We start from the raw sequence: 18203 nt of genomic DNA, 5'->3' as shown, positions 1-18203 counted from the left end.
GACTAGTCATGCTGGCCACATGACCACGGAGACGTCCTCAGACAAGCGCTGGCTCTTCGGCTTTGAAACGGAGATGAGCACCGGCCCCTAGAGTTGGAAACGACTAGCACGCATGTGCGGGGGAACCTGTACCTTTACCTTTATAGAGAGAGAGAGTGAGAGAGAGAGGGGGGAGGGGGGGTTAAGAAAAACAGCCAAGGGACCTTCAAGGATGAGAGCTGCAAGAATGGCTCGTGCCAACTGAGAGGAGCATCTTTCCTCTTTCTGGGATTAACAGAAAATGTCAGGAATTGAATCTGAACTCTGCTGAATGCAAAACAGGTGTCCTCTCACAGCTACTAGATGGCCCACCCATTCACTGCTTCCAATCCTGCTAGACCAGGAAATCTCAGCTTGGTCCTTAGAACATTTCTTTCCCAGCTCAGTCCTGGAGAAAGAGCCAAAAAGGGAGCCTCAGTGTTGACATTTCCCTGCAGGTGTTCAGTTTTTAGTTCAACTGGGCTTTGCCATAACCAGCCAAGTTTTCCAAAGTAACCACAGGGAAGCTCAGAGATGTCACAGGGAAAGCTATGGAGGCTACTCACAACCTACTCCAGATGCTAAAAGATGTTGGGTCTGCCCATGTATCAATTTGCACTTGGTTGTACAAACTCTGCAAACTAAAAGATAAAATAAAAACACTGGTGAGGATTAGAATTTAGTGTATCTAATGTGAAGTGCTAAAAATGAAACTACCGGTAATTACTCTGTTGAAGGATTGTTTTTCTTTCACTAGCATGATTATGTGGAATATAAAAATGTCAGGGATATTTCTTCATTGTTAAGATTAAACCACCCTCTCAAAAGCAACAAAAAGGGTTGATTTGCCAAAGCTGTTTGCACACTTCAAAGTGAAACTCACTACGGTTCTTTATAGTCAGAATTAAATACTCCATAACAAATTCGCCTTTTAAAAGCTCTGAGATTTAAGAAATGCTGTGGCTGCTGGCTAATGCAAGAAGTTATTGTGGGCTTGTTTGTGTTCAGTTTCTCACAGCTGTTCTTTAAGCAAAATGCCAGTCAACTTGGCGGAACATATTGGAAAGCCAAATATGTTGAATATACGGATGGTACTTTTCGTGTGGAGAAAGAGCGGACGGAGGAAGAAAAGCACCTCGGGATACTTGGTAATGTGACAGGATTACATCTCTAATTGATTAGGGAGTTTTTAATTGATCACTCATATTAGTGATTCTCAAACTTGGCCACTTTAAGCTGTGTGGACTTCAACTCCCCAAATCCCAGCATGCTGACTAAGGAATTCTGAGAGTTGAAGTCCACCCATCTTAAAGTTGCCAATATCAAGGTTCTGACTGACAAACCCAACCAAGCAAACTCCTTCAAGACGTTCCAATCTCTTAACATAAAACTTTATTGAGTATATCATTTTGGCACGTATGGAAGCAAAAACAGTTCTGTCTAACCCTAACCCAAACCCCTATAGTAAAAGCATAGAATTCCCTCTTCCATCCCTGAATAGGTCACATTGCCCAATTAGGTGCAATTATATTGTTATGAGAAAATGTCTCTGAGTTGGATCAAACACATCTGGTGAAACATGGTCTGCCTTATCTTTGTAGCTGCATTCCATTTCCCTATCATCCCCCCAAGTTCGTTGGCAAGCTGAGAAGCCATAATTGTCGCACCAGCAAAGTATGCTACAAACTTGACAGTCAAGTTGAGAAACATGGCCTACATCTGTTCATTGCTCCATTTAGGAATGTAACATTTTTTATAATAATATATTTTACAACAAAAATCCCATTTATACACTGATCCTTTATTTAATTTACTGTGTCAATGTTTCAAGCTTAAGGCTTGATGTTTTCATGTTTGTATAATATTTTAATTGTGTATATCACTTTTATGATACTGTGAGCAGCCCAGATTTGTGTGATAGTGAGATAGGCAGAATACAAATTTAATAAATAAACGCTTGATAGCTTGGAAATCTTTAATGAAGAACAAAATTTCTAAAAGCTGTATTGAAATCAAAATGCTTCTAGCTAAAGAATGTTAAGGATTTTATTCAATTCAATTTTGAGGAAAACAAAGTTTGTATATAGGTAGGTGGAATTTTTTTTATCAGATGACATTATAGCTCACAATTATGCACAACTATAGTTCACATTATATTCATGTTAAGGGTAGATTTTGTGTGTGCAGAAATTGTTGAAGATAGTCAATATTTTATGTACTGCATATTAACTATATTAGTAAATGCATACATTTTTTGTGCAAATATATTTTAAAATAATTTGGAATAATAAGAAACTCATCCAAATCAAAACTCACAAATTTGTTTTTCCCGCTATTTAATTAAAAATATTGCATAATGGTTATTTTTTGTGTTTAATGGATTTCTTTATGAAAAGAGAAAAGACAGCAAATAGGGCAGGATTATAAATGGAGGTGATCATGAGCTTGAGGCCCTGCTTTCAGTAAAATTCAGTAAGCAAACAGGGCAACTGTACAATTAAAACTTTAGTCAGAAGCGGTTCAGGAAGCAGCCCATTGCTGTATGATTATTTCCTTTTATTCTTCTTGCTTTTCATTCTGGATAGTGAAATAACCCTATCCTGATATTTTACAATGAAAAGGAATGAGAGCAGAATAAGAATGAAGAACCAACCATCTTTACTGATGCAGAGATAATGCAGCAGTGAAGAAAGACAGACTTTGGAATTATTAGCCGGCAGTTCATCTAGTCAGACAGCAGGAACAAAAACAGGCAGAACTACAAAGAGGAGAATCACTGTCAGGTCCACCATTTGTACTCTGGTATCCTGCTATTGTGCTGAGGAAGGTGGTATGCTTGGGATTTTTCATTTCTGCTGTTAGGGAAGGGGACCTACTAGCCCTCCTGGAGTCAAGTTTGCACAAGATGCCTGGTTACCCCTGCCCTAGTAGAAAGATTGGAGATACAATTAAAAGAGCTGAAGGTTCCAGCTAGATGGATCTGTAGAAGGGGGCATCCCAGCAACATTTGTCACTGAGCCTGTAGAAATGCAGATGGGAGGTCAATACCAAGATTCTAAGCTCTATTCCAGGAACCACTCTATTCCAGTGGTTCCTGGAATAGAGCTTCCCTTGGTGCTGAGGTTGGCCTGACTCAAGAAATAAAACCTGTATGTAAATTGAAGGAAGGACCTGCTGAAAATCCAATGAGCCTGCCCAGCATGTGGCCTGGAGCAAGTTCAGGAAGCTGTTCCAGCAAGCGTGGGGCAGGGGCCGCAGCGCAAGAGCAGGAAAGAGACCTTGGCTCTATCCCTAAAGAATACTAAGACTTGAGGGAGGTGTTCAGGGAAAAGGGGTCGGATGAGCTCACCCCTTGTCAACCAACAGACTGTGCTATAAAAATTTTACCTGGGGCTAGACTACCTAAGGCAAAACTCTACTTGATGACCCCAAGGGAATTAGAGGAATTGCGTTCCTTCATTGGTAAAAAACTCACCCATAGATTTATTCAGCTGGTGTGACCTCAGCAGGCCACCCCCATTTTATTTTTGGTGGACTATAGAGGGTTAAATTGAGTGTGCTGAAGAACGTTTACCCATTTCCCCTAATGAAGAACAAAGCTAATGCACTTAGCAAAGGACAAGATTTTCACTAAGTTGGACCTACGGGAGGCTTACTATCATGTGAGGATCAAAGAGGGGGATGAATGGAAAGCCATTTTTAATAGTCCACTAGTCTGTTTCCAGTTTAATGTCCTCCCTTTTGGCCTCCAGGATCCTCCAGCCATCTTCATGCAGCTAATTAATGAGGTGCTGCATGAGCACTTATAAAAAGGGGTGCTGTTGTACTTAGATGACATATTGATCTACACTGAGACAAAAGCTGAGTATGTGAAATTGGTGAGAGCGGTACTCAAGAAACTAAAAGCTGCTAAGTTATATGACAAGCTCTCCAAGTGCAACTTCCACCAGAGTAAAGTAAGGTAGGCTACTGCATATCACACAAAGGAGTCGAGATAGACCCCCAAAAGGTCCAGGTGGTATTGGACTGGGCTCCACCCCACAACAGAAAGCAATTGCAAAGCTTCCTGGGCTTTGCCAATTTTTATCGCCAATTTATCCCATCTTTTGCCCAGATTGTACTCCCCATCAATAACCTTTTAAAGACAAAAAGAGAAGACAAAGCTAGCCAACCTTTAAATGGACTATGGAGTGTCAAGCAGTGTTCGAGAAACTTAAATGCTTATTTGCAGCCAAACCTGTCCTCAGATAGCCAGATCCAAACACCCCATTTATCATTCAGGCAGACACTAAGGATGTGGCTGTAGAGTCATACTCTTACAACAAAACAAACAAGGGAATCCACAACCCTGTGCCAACACTTCTAGAAAACTGTCTGAGACTGAACAGAGATGGCGGTCTGGGAAAAGGAGGCATACACCATGCACTGGGCACTCTTAACATGAAGGTACTTCCTTGAAGGGAGCAAGGTGCCTTTTGAAGTGCAGACCAACCACAAAAACCTAGAGGCTTTGAAAACCCTGCAGAGGCTGTCACCCAAGTAAGTCCAATGAGCACAGTACTTCAATCATTTAACTTTACTTTGCACTACCTCCCAGAGGAAAGAATTTTCTGGCTGATGCCCTATCATGAAAGCCTCAGTATAATTGTACCAAATCAGACGTGGTCAAACTGTTAATCCCATCACAGCAGCTGGCCAGAGCGCAAGGGAGAGAGAAGCCTCAGATCGACAACAATGTCACAGCAGCTGTTAAAGCCTCATTACAGGAAGACAAGTGGTTTCAAAATCACAAAAATGAATGCTCCATATGGGACGGTCTAGCCTGGGTGAGGGCTAAATTGTATGCACCAAAAAGCCAGAGGTTACTGGTCCTGGGTAAAAGCCATGATTCCAAAACTGCTGGGCATTTTGGTTTTGTAAAAACTTTACATTTAATTAAAAGGCAGTTTTGGTAGCTGTCCTTAAAGAATGACATTGAAAGCTATGTGGCAAGTTGCCCAATTTGTGCCTCTGCCAAGCAGTGGCTAGGAAAAACCCCAGGGCTCCTCCAACTGGTGGCTGAGTGAATGGCCGCATGGAGAGAAATTTCCATGGATTTCATAGTAGAACTCCCAGAAATCTCAGTTATATGGGTTATAACTGATTTGTTTTCCAAGCAGGTGCACTTTGTCCCATGCCAAAAAAAAACCTCAGCACGTGTGCTAGCCAAGCTTTTTGTGCAACATGTCTACCAACTACACGAAGCCCCACAACACATAATCTCCAATAGAAGGGTGTAATTCACTTCTAAGCACTGGCAAGCGTTCCTAAATCTTCTTAGGACTGATCAGGGGCTTGACTCCAGTCACCATCACCAAACTAATGGGGTGTGTGAACACAGAACTCAGTATTGGAACTGTACTCAGGTGCTACATTCATTATCAACAGGACAACTGGACAGACTTTTTATCATTTGCGGAAGTAGCATATAATAATTTGGTACACAGTAGTACAGGGTTTACCCCTTTAAAATGGTTATGGAACAAGACTTTACTCCCATGCCCAAGCTGCCTTTGAATGACCTTCCCCTGTGCCTTCTTTAAAAGAATGGGTCTCCCAATTATGGAATACTTGGCCAGTTGTGAGGAAGTCCCTTGCAGATCCTAGGGAAGCTTATAAAAAGCAAGCTGATGAAGAGTGCAGGGGACCTAAAATCTTTAATGTGGATGGCTGTGTTTATCTATCCACCCAATACCTGCAATCTTTGCAACCATTGAAAAAGTTAGGACCCAAATATGTGGGTCCCTTCCCCATCAAACACATTATTAACCCAGTTACGGAGGGACCTAACAGAGGCAGAAGAGATTAAGAAGAGGTGGCAAAATCACACAGAAGAACTATACAAGAACGAGCTTAACATCCCTAATAACCACAATTAGGTGGTCACTGGCTGAACGACAACAAAACCAATGGAGGTGACAGTATTCCAGCTGAGCTATTCAAAATCTTAAAAGACGATGAAGTAAAAGTGCTACACTCAATTTGCCAGCAAATTTGGAAAACTCAACAGTGGCCACAGGATTGGAAAAGATCTGTTTACATTCCAATTCCAAAGAAAGGCAATGCCAAAGAATGTTCAAACTATCGCACCATTGCACTCATTTCACATGCTAGTAAAGTTATGCTTAAAATCCTACAAGCTAGACTCCAGCAGTATGTGGATCGAGAACTACCAGAAGTACAGGCAGGATTTCGAAGAGGCAGAGGAACTAGAGATCAAATTGCCAACGTACGCTGGATCATGGAGAAAGCTAGAGAGTTCCAGAAAAACATCTACTTCTGCTTCATTGACTATGCTAAAGCCTTTGATTGTGTGGATCACAACAAACTGTGGCAAGTTCTTAAAGTGATAGGAGTACCAGACCATCTCATTTGTCTCTTGAGAAACATATATGTGGGTCAAGAAGCAACAGTGAGAACTCGACACAGAATCACAGATTGGTTCAAAATTGGGAAAGGAGTCTGGCAAGGCTGTATACTGTCACCCTGCCTATTTAACTTATATGCAGAACACATCATGAGAAAGGCAGGGCTAGATGAATCAAAAGTTGGAATTAAGATTGCCAGGAGAAATATCAACAACCTAAGATATGCAGATGATACCACTCTAATGGCAGAAAGTGAAGAGGAACTAAAGAGCCTTTTGTTGCGGATGAAGAAGGAGAATGCAAAAGTTGGATTGAAACTTAACATTAAGAAAACCAAGATCATGGCATCCGGCCCTCTCAATTCCTGGCAAATAGATGGGGAAGAAATGGAGGTAGTGACAGATTTTATTTTCCTGGGCTCCAAGATCACCGCAGATGGGGACTGCAGCCAAAAAATTAAAAGACGCTTGCTCCTGGGGAGGAAAGCCATGGCAAATCTAGACAGCACACTAAAAAGCAGAGACATCACTCTGCCAACAAAAGTGCGTATAGTCAAGGCTATGGTCTTCCCAATTACAATGTATGGCTGTGAAAGTTGGACCATAAGAAAGGCTGAGTACCAAAGAATTGAAGCCTTTGAACTATGGTGCTGGAGAAGAGTCCTACGAGTCCCTTGGACTGCAAGGTGATCAAATCGGTCAGCCCTAGAGGAGATCAAAGAGAAAAAGGGGACGACAGAGACTGAAGTGGCTGGATGGAGTCACTGAAGCAGTAGGTGTGAGCTTAAATGGACTTCAGAAGATGGTAGAGGACAGGAAGGCCTGAAGGAACATTGTCCATGGGGTCGCAATGGGTCCTTGTTGTACTCACAAGGAGAAACCCTCTTCCAAGAAACAGGAACCGCAAGAAAAACCAATCTCTTTTATCTTTTATCATAGACCTGAGTCAGTGTCCAAGGCAAACAAACACAGTCCACAGAAACTCAATCCTCAACACAAACGGTTGCCTTTCACAACAAGCACCTCCCAAGCCTCCCCCTTTTATAATTCAGCCAAGGCATGGCTTCCTAATGCCTTAGTAGTAGTAGACTTTATTGTCATTTCAACAATATACAGTACAGTACACAGTGAAATGAAACAACGTTTCCCCAGGACCAAGGTGCTACATCAGACGACACAAATCAAAAGAAGAACAGAATACAAACTACACATAACTCTAAACTAAAAACTTAAAAAACTACAAATACAAGTATTTATAGTTCCAGTTTCTTCATGTTAAGAATTCTAATGACTTATAGGAAGAAACTGTTACACAATCTGGATGTCTGACCCCAAATGCTCCTGTACCTCTTTCCAGATGGCAAAAGAGTGAAGAGTGTGTATGAGTGGTGTGTGTAATCAGCCACAATGTTTCTGGCTTTACGGATGCAACGTGTAATGTAAATATCCATGACAGAGGGAAGAGCAACCCCGATGATCTTCTCTGCCATCTTCACTATTCGCTGTAGGGTTTTGCGATCCGAAACGGTGCAGTTTCCAAACCAGGCAGTAATGCAACTGCTCAGGATGTGACTTCCTCAGTTTCCTCAGAAAGTAAAGACGCTGGTGGGCCTTCCTTGTTATGGAACAGGTGTTGAGGGACCAAGTGAGATTCTCCGCCAAGTGAACACTAAGAAATTTGGTGCTCCTTACGATCTCCACAAAGGAGCCGTCAATGTTCAGCAGAGAGCGTTCATATTTTGTCCTCCTGAAGTTATCTTTGGAGCTGCCCGATTACATTCCTCTGTCCCACTCACTTCTCCTGTCTGCGCATTCATACATCCAGGATTTGTCACAACTGTTCCTCATCAATGTCCAACTCAGGCTCCCAACCCAGCCATGTCTCAGCCTGAGCGCAAGTAGAGGGGCCAGGCTTTTCATCCAATCGTAAGTCTTGGAGCTCCTCAGAGCCTTCCTCTGACTCTAATATCACTCCAGGCCTTTCCTCCTCATCTGAGTCCTCAGACTCAGCTGCCAGATCCACTGGCTGGCAAGGAATCACGAGCCTTTAATGATAGAAGGGGAACAACACTTTGAGGTCATTTTAGATTCATGCAGACATCTATATTTGGTTGCGTGGAAGGATTTTCCTGAATCCCACAATGAATGGGTTGATCAACACCATGTTAAGGCTGCTAGGCTATTTAAATGGTTTCATAATATCCTGATAAACCTAAATAAGCTATGAATCTTAACCCTCTTTTCTCTTTTTGTGTATTGTGTTTTGTTCTACAGAACTAACGTCTCTTACAGGGGGGCAGCATGTCAGGTCCACCATTCGTACTCTGGTGTCCTGCCATCATGCTGAGAGGGGATGGGGGGATGGCATGTTTGGGATTTTTTGCTTCTGCTGTTCGCTTGGTAATTAGGGAGGGGGACTGTCTGGGGAGACAGAACAGGCTCCTTCCATCTGGTTCCAGCCTGGTTCCAAGGCCATCGGCCTCTGAGTGTTAACTGTTATCTGCCTAGCACCTCAGCATTCTCAAAACATCTTAGCATCACATTGGCTGCCATTGGTCAGTGGGGGCTGAAACTGAGAAAGCAAAATAATCACTTTGTGTTTTGTGTGGGACTTTCAGATTCCCCTGACTTTAGTGCATCCTGTTACTCAGTAAAAGTTCTTTTGATTCAACTTAATGGATTCGAGAGTCTTGCTTTCTTGAAGGGGGCTGACTGGGGTAGGTCTGACACTCACTTTGCATGTGTTTGAGAGGAGGGTGATAGTTCCAGGCAGTTTTTCTCTTAAATCCAAGGAAGTGGGAGATCACAGCCAAGAAAGGAAGTAGGTGTTCCAATCCTGGGAAAAGTTTTTGCAACAGATTCAGGAGGTGCTGGCATGATTCTGCAGCAGTGTTGGCAGTTGTGGTCAATATGTTAAGATGGCAGCCAAGATGGTGCAGTCAAAGTTCCACCAGGCCACCATCTTGCCCATGTTCCTGCAATTTGGGAAGAATTCCAGCCCACCGAATGTCCTTGTTCGTGCCTAATTTCTCTAACTCAACATTTCTGTTTCGAAAGATATTATTAAGCCTTGTAAGATAGGGGCTTTCATTCTGAATTTCCTCTTTAATTAATGTTTTAAATAACATCTAATATTTTGTGTTTATTGCTAGTGTGTTATTTTGGTGGTTTCTGGACCTCAGCTGATGACTTTTGATTGAACTGTTTTTATTGAAAACAAAAACCAGCCAGCTAGAGCTCTGTAAACTTAAAACTTGAAATGAATGTTACCATAACATAAGCTTTTTTGGATCCACCAAAGCAGATGCAGAATTATTTTTTAGATTTTTGGGGGTCAGATGAATAATTTGGGGAGGTGGGAAGTCTCTGAATTTCACTTGATATTTGAAAGATAAGCTGGGGATTTCACTCAAAAAAGCTGATCAGGTTAGGACAAAAAAGTAAATAAAATAATTTCAAATTATCTCTATCAAATTACATCCATTAAAACATTGTCCAACCTTTTCTCTTGCTCTGGGCCATGTTGAGTGAAGAGGAATTGTCCTGAGCCACATATAAAATATATAATATAGTTAATATATATATAAAAATCACAAATGTCCTTTATTTTTTAATATTTTTTATAATCTTGTGAGGCCACATTGCTAGCTGTCCAGGGCCACGTGCAGCCCCTGGGCTGCTGGTTGGACACCTGTGCATTAAAATAAATTAAGATGCCTCTAATCCTTTCTGTTTCCCCCTTTTTATCACATTGAACATGACAATTTGAAGGCAATGTTAGCGTGTTTTGGGAGCCCCACGAAAAGCTTTGGGGTGACTCTGGGGGCCCTGGCACTCAGGGGGCAAGATGTTTCTCTTTGCTACCCAGATTTATCTAGATTCTCTGAAGCTGGTTCCATTGTGGTTGTGGCTCATCCAGCTTCTCGTCTCTTTTCCCCTGCAGGTCCAGTGATAAAAGCCGAAGTAGGCGACACCATTCAGGTGACCTTTGCCAACAAAGCCTCGTGGCCTTTCAGCATCCAGCCCCATGGCGGCTTTTCCAGAAAGCTGTGGGAAGAAGCCCCATACCAGGATGGTTTGTTCTTCTAACCTCTTTGTGCTCAGTTTTTAATCTGTTCCAGAATGAAACACATATATAACAGGTGTGATCCTTTCACTCAGTAAACAGGTCAGGCAAATTATGTTTTAGGGTTTAGAAACAGAAGCTGTTTCCAGTTATAGAGAAGCAGTTTTATAGGAAGCCTTCATTTGGAACACTGGCAACCTTACAAGAGTCTTCTCCAACCTTCATGATGGCTATGGATTATGGGAGGTGAAGGAAGCCAAGTTTTGGAAAACTTCTGCTCCTTCCTGCTTTAAAAGCTTTTTTTTTTGCATTCTTAATCTGCCTTATTTCATTAGCCCTTCTGAGAACTTCTGAACATAACAATGACTGGCGGTCGCAACCCAACACTTCCTTTGAAAATGCGTCTACCTTCGCTTCCCCCCAAGAAAGGATAAATTGGAAATTAAGCTAACATAAACCTTGCCTTAGATAGAATAGGGAGGACCAGAGATCTTTTCAAGAAAATTGGTGAGATGAAGGGAAAGTTTAATGCAAAAGGACCAAAATGGCAGGGACCTAACAGAGGCAGAAGAGATTAAGAAGAGGTGGCAAAATTACACAGAAGAACTATACAAGAATGAGCTTAATGTCCCTGATAATCACAATGAGGTGGTCACTGACCTCAAGCCAGACATCCTAGAATGTGAAGTGAAGTGGGCCTTAGAAAACCTGAGCAACAACAAAGCTAGTGGAGGTGACAGTATTCCAGCTGAGCTATTCAAAATCTTAAAAGATGATGCAGTAAAAGTGCTACACTCAATTTGCCAGCAAATTTGGAAAACTCAACAGTGGCCACAGGATTGGAAAAGATCAGTTTACATTCCAATTCCAAAGAAAGGCAGTGCCAAAGAATGTTCAAACTATCGCACCATTGCACTCATTTCACATGCTAGTAACGTTATGCTTAAAATCCTACAAGCTAGACTCCAGCAGTATGTGGATCGAGAACTACCAGAAGTACAGGCAGGATTTCGAAGAGGCAGAGGAACTAGAGATCAAATTGCCAACATACGCTGGATCATGGAGAAAGCTAGAGAGTTCCAGAAAAACATCTACTTTTGCTTCATTGACTATGCTAAAGCCTTTGATTGTGTGGATCATAACAAACTGTGGCAAGTTCTTAAAGAGATGGGCGTACCAGACCATCTTATTTGTCTCTTGAGAAACCTATATGTGGGCCAAGAAGCAACAGTGAGAACTGGACACGGAACCACTGATTGGTTCAAAATTGGGAAAGGAGTCCGGCAAGGCTGTATACTGTCACCCTGCCTATTTAACTTATATGCAGAGCACATCATGAGAAAGGCAGGGCTAGATGAATCAAAAGTTGGAATTAAGATTGCTGGAAGAAATATCAACAACCTAAGATATGCAGATGATACCACTCTAATGGCAGAAAGTGAAGAAGAACTAAAGAGCCTCGTGTTGCGGGTGAAGAAGGAGAGTGCAAAAGTTGGGTTGAAACTTAACATTAAGAAAACCAAGATCATGGCATCCGGCCCTCTCAATTCCTGGCAAATAGATGGGGAAGAAATGGAGGTAGTGACAGATTTTATTTTCCTGGGCTCCAAGATCACTGCAGATGGGGACTGTAGCCAAGCAATTAAAAGACGCTTGCTCCTGGGGAGGAAAGCCATGGCAAATCTAGACAGCACACTAAAAAGCAGAGACATCACCCTGTCAACAAAAGTGTGTATAGTCAAGGCTATGGTCTTCCCAGTTGCAATGTATGGCAGTGAAGGTTGGACCATAAAAAAGGCTGAGCGCCAAAGAATTGAGGCCTTTAAACTCTGTTGCTGAAGAAGACTCCTGCGAGTCCCTTGGACTGCAAGACGATCAAACCGGTCAGTCCTAGAGGAGATCAACCCTGACTGCTCTTTAGACGGCCAGATCCTGAAGCTAAAACTCAAATACTTTGGCCACCTAATGAGAAGGAAGGAGTCACTGGAGAAGAGCCTAATGCTGGGAAAGATTGAGGGCAAGAGAAGAAGGGGACGACAGAGAATGAGGTGGCTGGATGGAGTCACTGAAGCAGTAGGCATGAGCTTAAATGGACTCCAGCAGATGGTAGAGGACAGGAAGGCCTGGAGACACGTTGTCCATAGGGTTGTGATGGGTCGGACACGACTTTGCAGCTAACAACAACAACCCTTGCCTTCCAGTAAATGGATATTGCAATGATTAGTGATTATTGTCTTGGCAGACATATCCGGGTACTCCCTCTCCATGATAGCCATTTTGTACAGGGTGATATGCCCGTAGTTGGAAACAGCCAGGAACATCTGTTCTCACAGTGCATTCTATGAGATGATTTGATGGACTAATGACTGAAAATGTACAAATAACTGGGTTTTCCCTCCTTCATTTTAAAGGCCTACTCAAAAATGGAGTGTCCATCAAGCCATTTGGCAACTTCACATATATCTGGGTGCTACCACCAGATGTTGGCCCCACAGCCTCAGATCCTCCTTGCCTGACCTGGATGTATTCTTCTGCAGTGGATCCCACAAGAGACACAAACTCTGGTTTAGTGGGGCCCTTACTCATCTGTAGGCCTGGCACGCTCAATGAGAGAAACAAGCAGGTACTTTGTCTTGTTTGATCATGCCTATCTGAAGTGGAGAAATCATGCAACCTGTGAGGGAAGAGTTGTAAATGAAAGGCAGAGCATCTGTTTTGGATGCAAGAGGCCCAGTTCAGCACGGGCATGCATTGTCAGGGCTGGGGAGGCCTCAGGGCCAGATTTGCTTTCGGGGCAGACCCATCTTCCCTAGCTACATCTGTTTGCCAGATGTGTTGAATCACAACTTATATGAGTCATCTACAAATATTATTAGTCAGTAGCTAAAAGAAGCATGCTGTAAACCAGACATGTCAAACACAAGGCCCGGGGGCCAGATCCGGCCCGCGAAGTGGTTTCATGTGGCCCGCAAAGCTATCCTGGAAACAGGGAGGGAACGGCCCCCACTGCCTTGGCCCTGGCCCAGAGACCCTCCTTCTGCCAGAGACCCTCAGATCTGTCCCACTCCTGCCCAGGCCCCCATAGGCACCCTTGATGCGAACGATGTAGAGCTGGCCACGCCCACCCAGTAGGCCATACACACTCTAGCCACGCCCACACAGTAGGCCATGCCCACTCAGGCCACACCCACCCGGCCCCCTGAGGGCAACCGCAATGCTGATGCGGCCCTCAATGAAATTGAGTTTGACACCCCTGCTGTAAACAAACCTATTTGTGGATAATAACTGAATAATATGTTTTCTACCTTCTTTCTAGTTGCTGTAAACCTTCATCCTAATGCAAAAACAACAGCTTTGCTTTATAAATCTAGATCTGTCTGTTGGTGCATAATAAAAATTGCTGATACGCACACACATGTGCAATAAATTAATATTCTAAGTTATTTAAGTGGTGGGGTCTTAGGTCAGTTTAATAACAAGATAGAATAATTAATTCTGCCTTTGCAGAGCTTTATAATTAAATAATTAAATGTCGGTATCCAGAAGGAAGTCAACTAAAGGCAGTGCTCAATGACCATAATTAAGCCCAGAATTAGGTCTGTGAGTCATGGCAGTTATTAAGCGGGTCACCATATGACCTCACTTTTTTGCTGTGGTCTTTAAGTGAACACAGCAGTTATTAAATGAATCCATTTTATCCAATGGGCATTTTTTTGCCAGAAACTGGAAGTAAATACAAGAAATGCAAAAAAATTCTGAAAATTGCTATCACATGATCCTGATACTATGGTAAATAGCTATAGATGCAAGCCATTTGCCCAAAATGTGACCATGGAGGGATTGGTGGCCGACAAAACTGGAACCTGATTGTAAGGACCTTTTGAGGAGTGGATCATTGACTGGTCTTTAAGTGAGGAGTGCCATTGCTCCATGTTGCCCTGTTGGTGGCTTTTCAGAGGCTTTCCTGGGACCACTGTTAGGTAAAGGAGGTCAGAGGTCTGAGCCAATTTCGAGACTTCACAATATGCTAAAGTTACCAACACAGATTTTCTATATTTACCACAGGTGATAGGCCAAAGCAACACTCACACACACACATTGTGGCTTACAGCATGTATCTGTAGCTGCAGTCCCATCCTTTATACAAAGATCCCCATTTTAGCTTTGTGACACAATTTTATATTTTATATTATTTTATACAAGAGCCTTGGTGGAGCAGTGGGCTAATGCCTCCTTAAGTAACACCAGCTGCCTGCAATCAGTGCAGGTTCGCATCCCACCAGGCTCAAGGTTGACTCAGCCTTCCATCCTTCCGAGGTAGGTAAAATGAGGACCCAGATTGTTGGGGGCAATTAAGCTGACTTTGTAATAATGCCGCTTGGGGTATGTGTGAAAGCCCTAATAAGCAGGCATATACATAGAATGAAGGCTACTGCTAAGCTTGTAAGCCGCCCTGAGTCTTCGGAGAAGGGCGGGATATAAATGGGATTAAAATAAAATAAAAAATAAATATTTTATATAAATTTTATAGTCCCTGATTTTTTCCACCTTTTTGTCTGTGAACCCAGTATGCAAAACCAATAACACAGACCAGAGTAGGAGGCTTTATTTGAGCCAATGAAGAGGGGCAGGAAAAATGTCCCAAAGCTTGCACCCCACTGCTTTTTCATACAGTTCTTACAAAGCACAGTTTGGAATAATAATAATAATAATAATAATAATAATAAGAAGAAGAAGAAGAAGAAGAAGAAGAAGAAGAAGAAGAAGAAGAAGAAGAAGAAGAAGAAGAAGAAGAAGAAGAAGAAGAAGAAGAAGAAGAAGAAGAAGTTGTTGTTGGAAGGGACCTTGGAGGTCATCTAGTCCAACCCTATACCCTATACTCTATACCATTTTAGATAGGTCCTTCAACAAAACAAAATTAAATGAAAACAATAATAAATCGTTAAGTTTTTTACTGCTTTTCTGTACTCACCATATAATTTAACAGGACTCTGCCTCACAGCTTGTCCCATAGAAATTGTCCTGTTGTTTTAATAGTTTCTCACTTTTTATTCTTACATGTTTTGCTGTCTCTCACCTCTTCATAACTCTAAGCTACAAAAGAAATTATTGTCTTCTCTCCCTCCCTCTCTCTGCTGAGCTAGTTGAAATAGCGATGTAGACTATCTCCTTGGTTATCAAATCAGATTCTAAGTATTCCAAAACCTGATGTCCTCTGTGTTGTTTCCTAGAAAGGCATTGATAAAGAGTTTTACCTTTTGTTTGGTGTGTTTAATGAAAACCTAAGCTGGTATCTGAACACAAATCGGAAGTATCTGAAATACACATGGGGAAAAGAAGAACTATTTGAGGATCACATCTTCAAAGAGTCCAATAGAATGCATGGTATGTCGATCACCATCCTGGCTGAAAATTATAGGAATTAAAATCCAGCATATGGAGATCCCAATATTTAGGAATCCTGTTTTTTCCACTTTCCAGTTTCTCAATTAATGCTTAAGTTTTCATCTTACAGCAATGAAATCCAGATATATATTACTTTTCATTGCTTGAACAGTTCTGTAGAACAAAGGGGGAGTTCTGCTTTGATTTAGGAGTCTTGGATCCCTTCAGATGTTCTCCAGTTCTGTGTTCCAGGCCAGCAGCAACCTCAACTCTGTGACTACTGGACAATCATTTTACCTTGAGCTGCTGATCTCCTATGTTTTTGACTGGTCAGCACTTGCCATTTTTGATCCAGCAATGGCCCATAAAGTTAGTGAAATATTTTCATTGGCATTTCTCCATCTTCTGTAGAACCTCATTGCTCTGTCTCCCAGTGGGCATCATTTCAGTTCTGCCCAGACTGGGCAAAGTATACCACCCCATGCCAACGGCATCTTCCTTATTTTTTTAACATATTTAAGTTGCCACGTAGAAGTTCTGCTGTTTTACTTCTGGGAAGCTGAACAATTTATTCTTCCTTGCTTCCAGCAAGTTACCATGGACTTGGAGAGGATGTAGGGAGAACTACTGCTTTGATTATTGCAGCATCAGCAATAAAGGGAAAAAGGAAAACAGAAAAGTCTGCATCAGTATCAAATGGTGTGGGAGGGAGGGAAGGCCATGGAGGCATCCATGGGCAAACATCTGCAAAGCAAAGAGGCAGGGATTGGTAAGCAGGCAAAGCCCTTGGAAAAAGGCAGGAAGGAGGGAAGCAGGCATACAGCCCCACAGCTGTTTGCCTTCTATTGCCCCCACCATCCTGCCAGAACCGATGAAGCTTCTTGGATGAGAAGCGAAATGTCTTCTTTTTCTTCCCAAGGAAAAAACAGCCCAGTTACTGTTTGAAAAAAACACCTTTGAGGCAACCCTTGTGAGTGCCACAGCCCAGGCGTTTGGTAATTGTCTCCCCTCCCACTTTTTCACAGTTTTTGATTTTTGGATTTTGAATCCTGCTTTCTACTCAGTTTGAGCATTCCCATATTGTCACTGGATGAAATCTCCCCTGAAAAACGGAGCCCACTGCTGATTTCTCCGTTTCCTTTTGCATTGAAGCCATCAATGGATTCCTCTTCGGAAATTTGCCTTTCCTGGATATGTGCAAGGGAGAGACCATTTCCTGGCACCTGTTGGGCCTGGGCAGTGAAACTGACATTCATGGGGTTGTTTTCCAAGGAAATACCATCTTGATGAATGGGATGAGGCGAGATACAACCAGTCTTTTTCCTCACACCTTCGCCACAGCCCTCATGCAGCCTGATAACCAAGGTAAAGACCTAACCCTCTCTTCCCTCTCTCTGGACTGAGAAACTTGGCCCTTCACATTGTGTGGAAGCACAGCTCCCCATATTGTCCCTCACATTTGGCCAGACAGGCTAGGCTTTCCAGAGGCTCTAGAATTTGCCACATCTGATCTCAGCTCCTTTCCGTACTGAGTTTAAGATGAAGGCAAACAGCTTAACACCTGTAGAGCAATGTGGTCAATTGACAAACACATGGATACTATTTTATTTACCTATTGAGAGATGGTGTACCTGTCTCCTTAGGAACTCAAGGAAACATACAAGGGGGAGGAGGAGGCGGTGTTGTTGGTTGAGCTAATCAAATGCCCATGTCTACCAAGTGTGCTTTGGGGGAAGACTTTTACTGAAGTTTTTGGAGTCATGATCCAACAGCTTAACTACTATTTGCTCTCAGTAAATTCAGAACAAGCAAACCCTTCTTGAGAGCTCTCCAAGCATGGCAACAACTGGTATCTGAGAAGTTATCAAAATGCTTCTGCCCCCCGTCCCCAATCCCTGGAAAAGTTTAAGCAATTTTTTCTGTTTCTTTAAGTGGAAGATGCGTACATGTAGTGTTTAAAAAATATTGGCCTGTTGCCATATCTAAATGAACTTAGATCTGCCTTTCCCACAGCTGGTGCAGAAGCTTTAGGGGTTTCTTTGCTCCCATCCTGATTCTGGACGTCTTCTCAGTAGTTTTGTTTGCCTCCTTCTAGGCACTTTTGGTGTTTACTGTCAGACAAGCAACCACTATCAGAATGGAATGAGAGGCAGTTACTCTGTTCGGCAGTGTGGGGAAAAGGCATATTTTCCAGACCAACAATATGGAACAGTGAGAACCTTTTACATCATGGCTGAGGAGGTGGAGTGGGACTATGCTCCAGACCGCAGCTGGGAATTAGAAAGGCACAACAACTCTGGAGAGGAAAGGTATCAATGCTGCTTTTGA

At 42.5% G+C, this 18203-nt stretch overlaps 1 protein-coding gene across 5 annotated transcripts in view; it reads left to right on the top strand.

Annotated features, from left to right (window-relative positions):
• The window catches only part of HEPH (hephaestin), a 114641-nt gene that overhangs the window by 45095 nt on the left and 51343 nt on the right, over nucleotides 1-18203 (top strand). For all 5 annotated transcript variants that reach the window (XR_014027596.1, XM_081336708.1, XM_081336706.1 and 2 more), the window contains 6 exons: nucleotides 1027-1166; nucleotides 10368-10499; nucleotides 12902-13113; nucleotides 15722-15875; nucleotides 17028-17240; nucleotides 17971-18184. Coding sequence is in view for 4 of the 5 variants with exons in the window: in XM_081336708.1 (XP_081192834.1) it covers nucleotides 1027-1166; nucleotides 10368-10499; nucleotides 12902-13113; nucleotides 15722-15875; nucleotides 17028-17240; nucleotides 17971-18184 (1065 nt within the window). In the remaining variant the exon portion in view is untranslated. The remainder of the gene's footprint in view (nucleotides 1-1026; nucleotides 1167-10367; nucleotides 10500-12901; nucleotides 13114-15721; nucleotides 15876-17027; nucleotides 17241-17970; nucleotides 18185-18203) is intronic.

Source organism: Vipera berus (genome assembly GCF_964194415.1).
Source record: "Vipera berus genome assembly, chromosome: 11".
NCBI lineage: Eukaryota > Metazoa > Chordata > Lepidosauria > Squamata > Viperidae > Vipera > Vipera berus.
The sequence above is the reverse complement of the archived record's forward strand: the minus strand, read 5'-3'. Positions and strand labels throughout refer to the sequence as shown.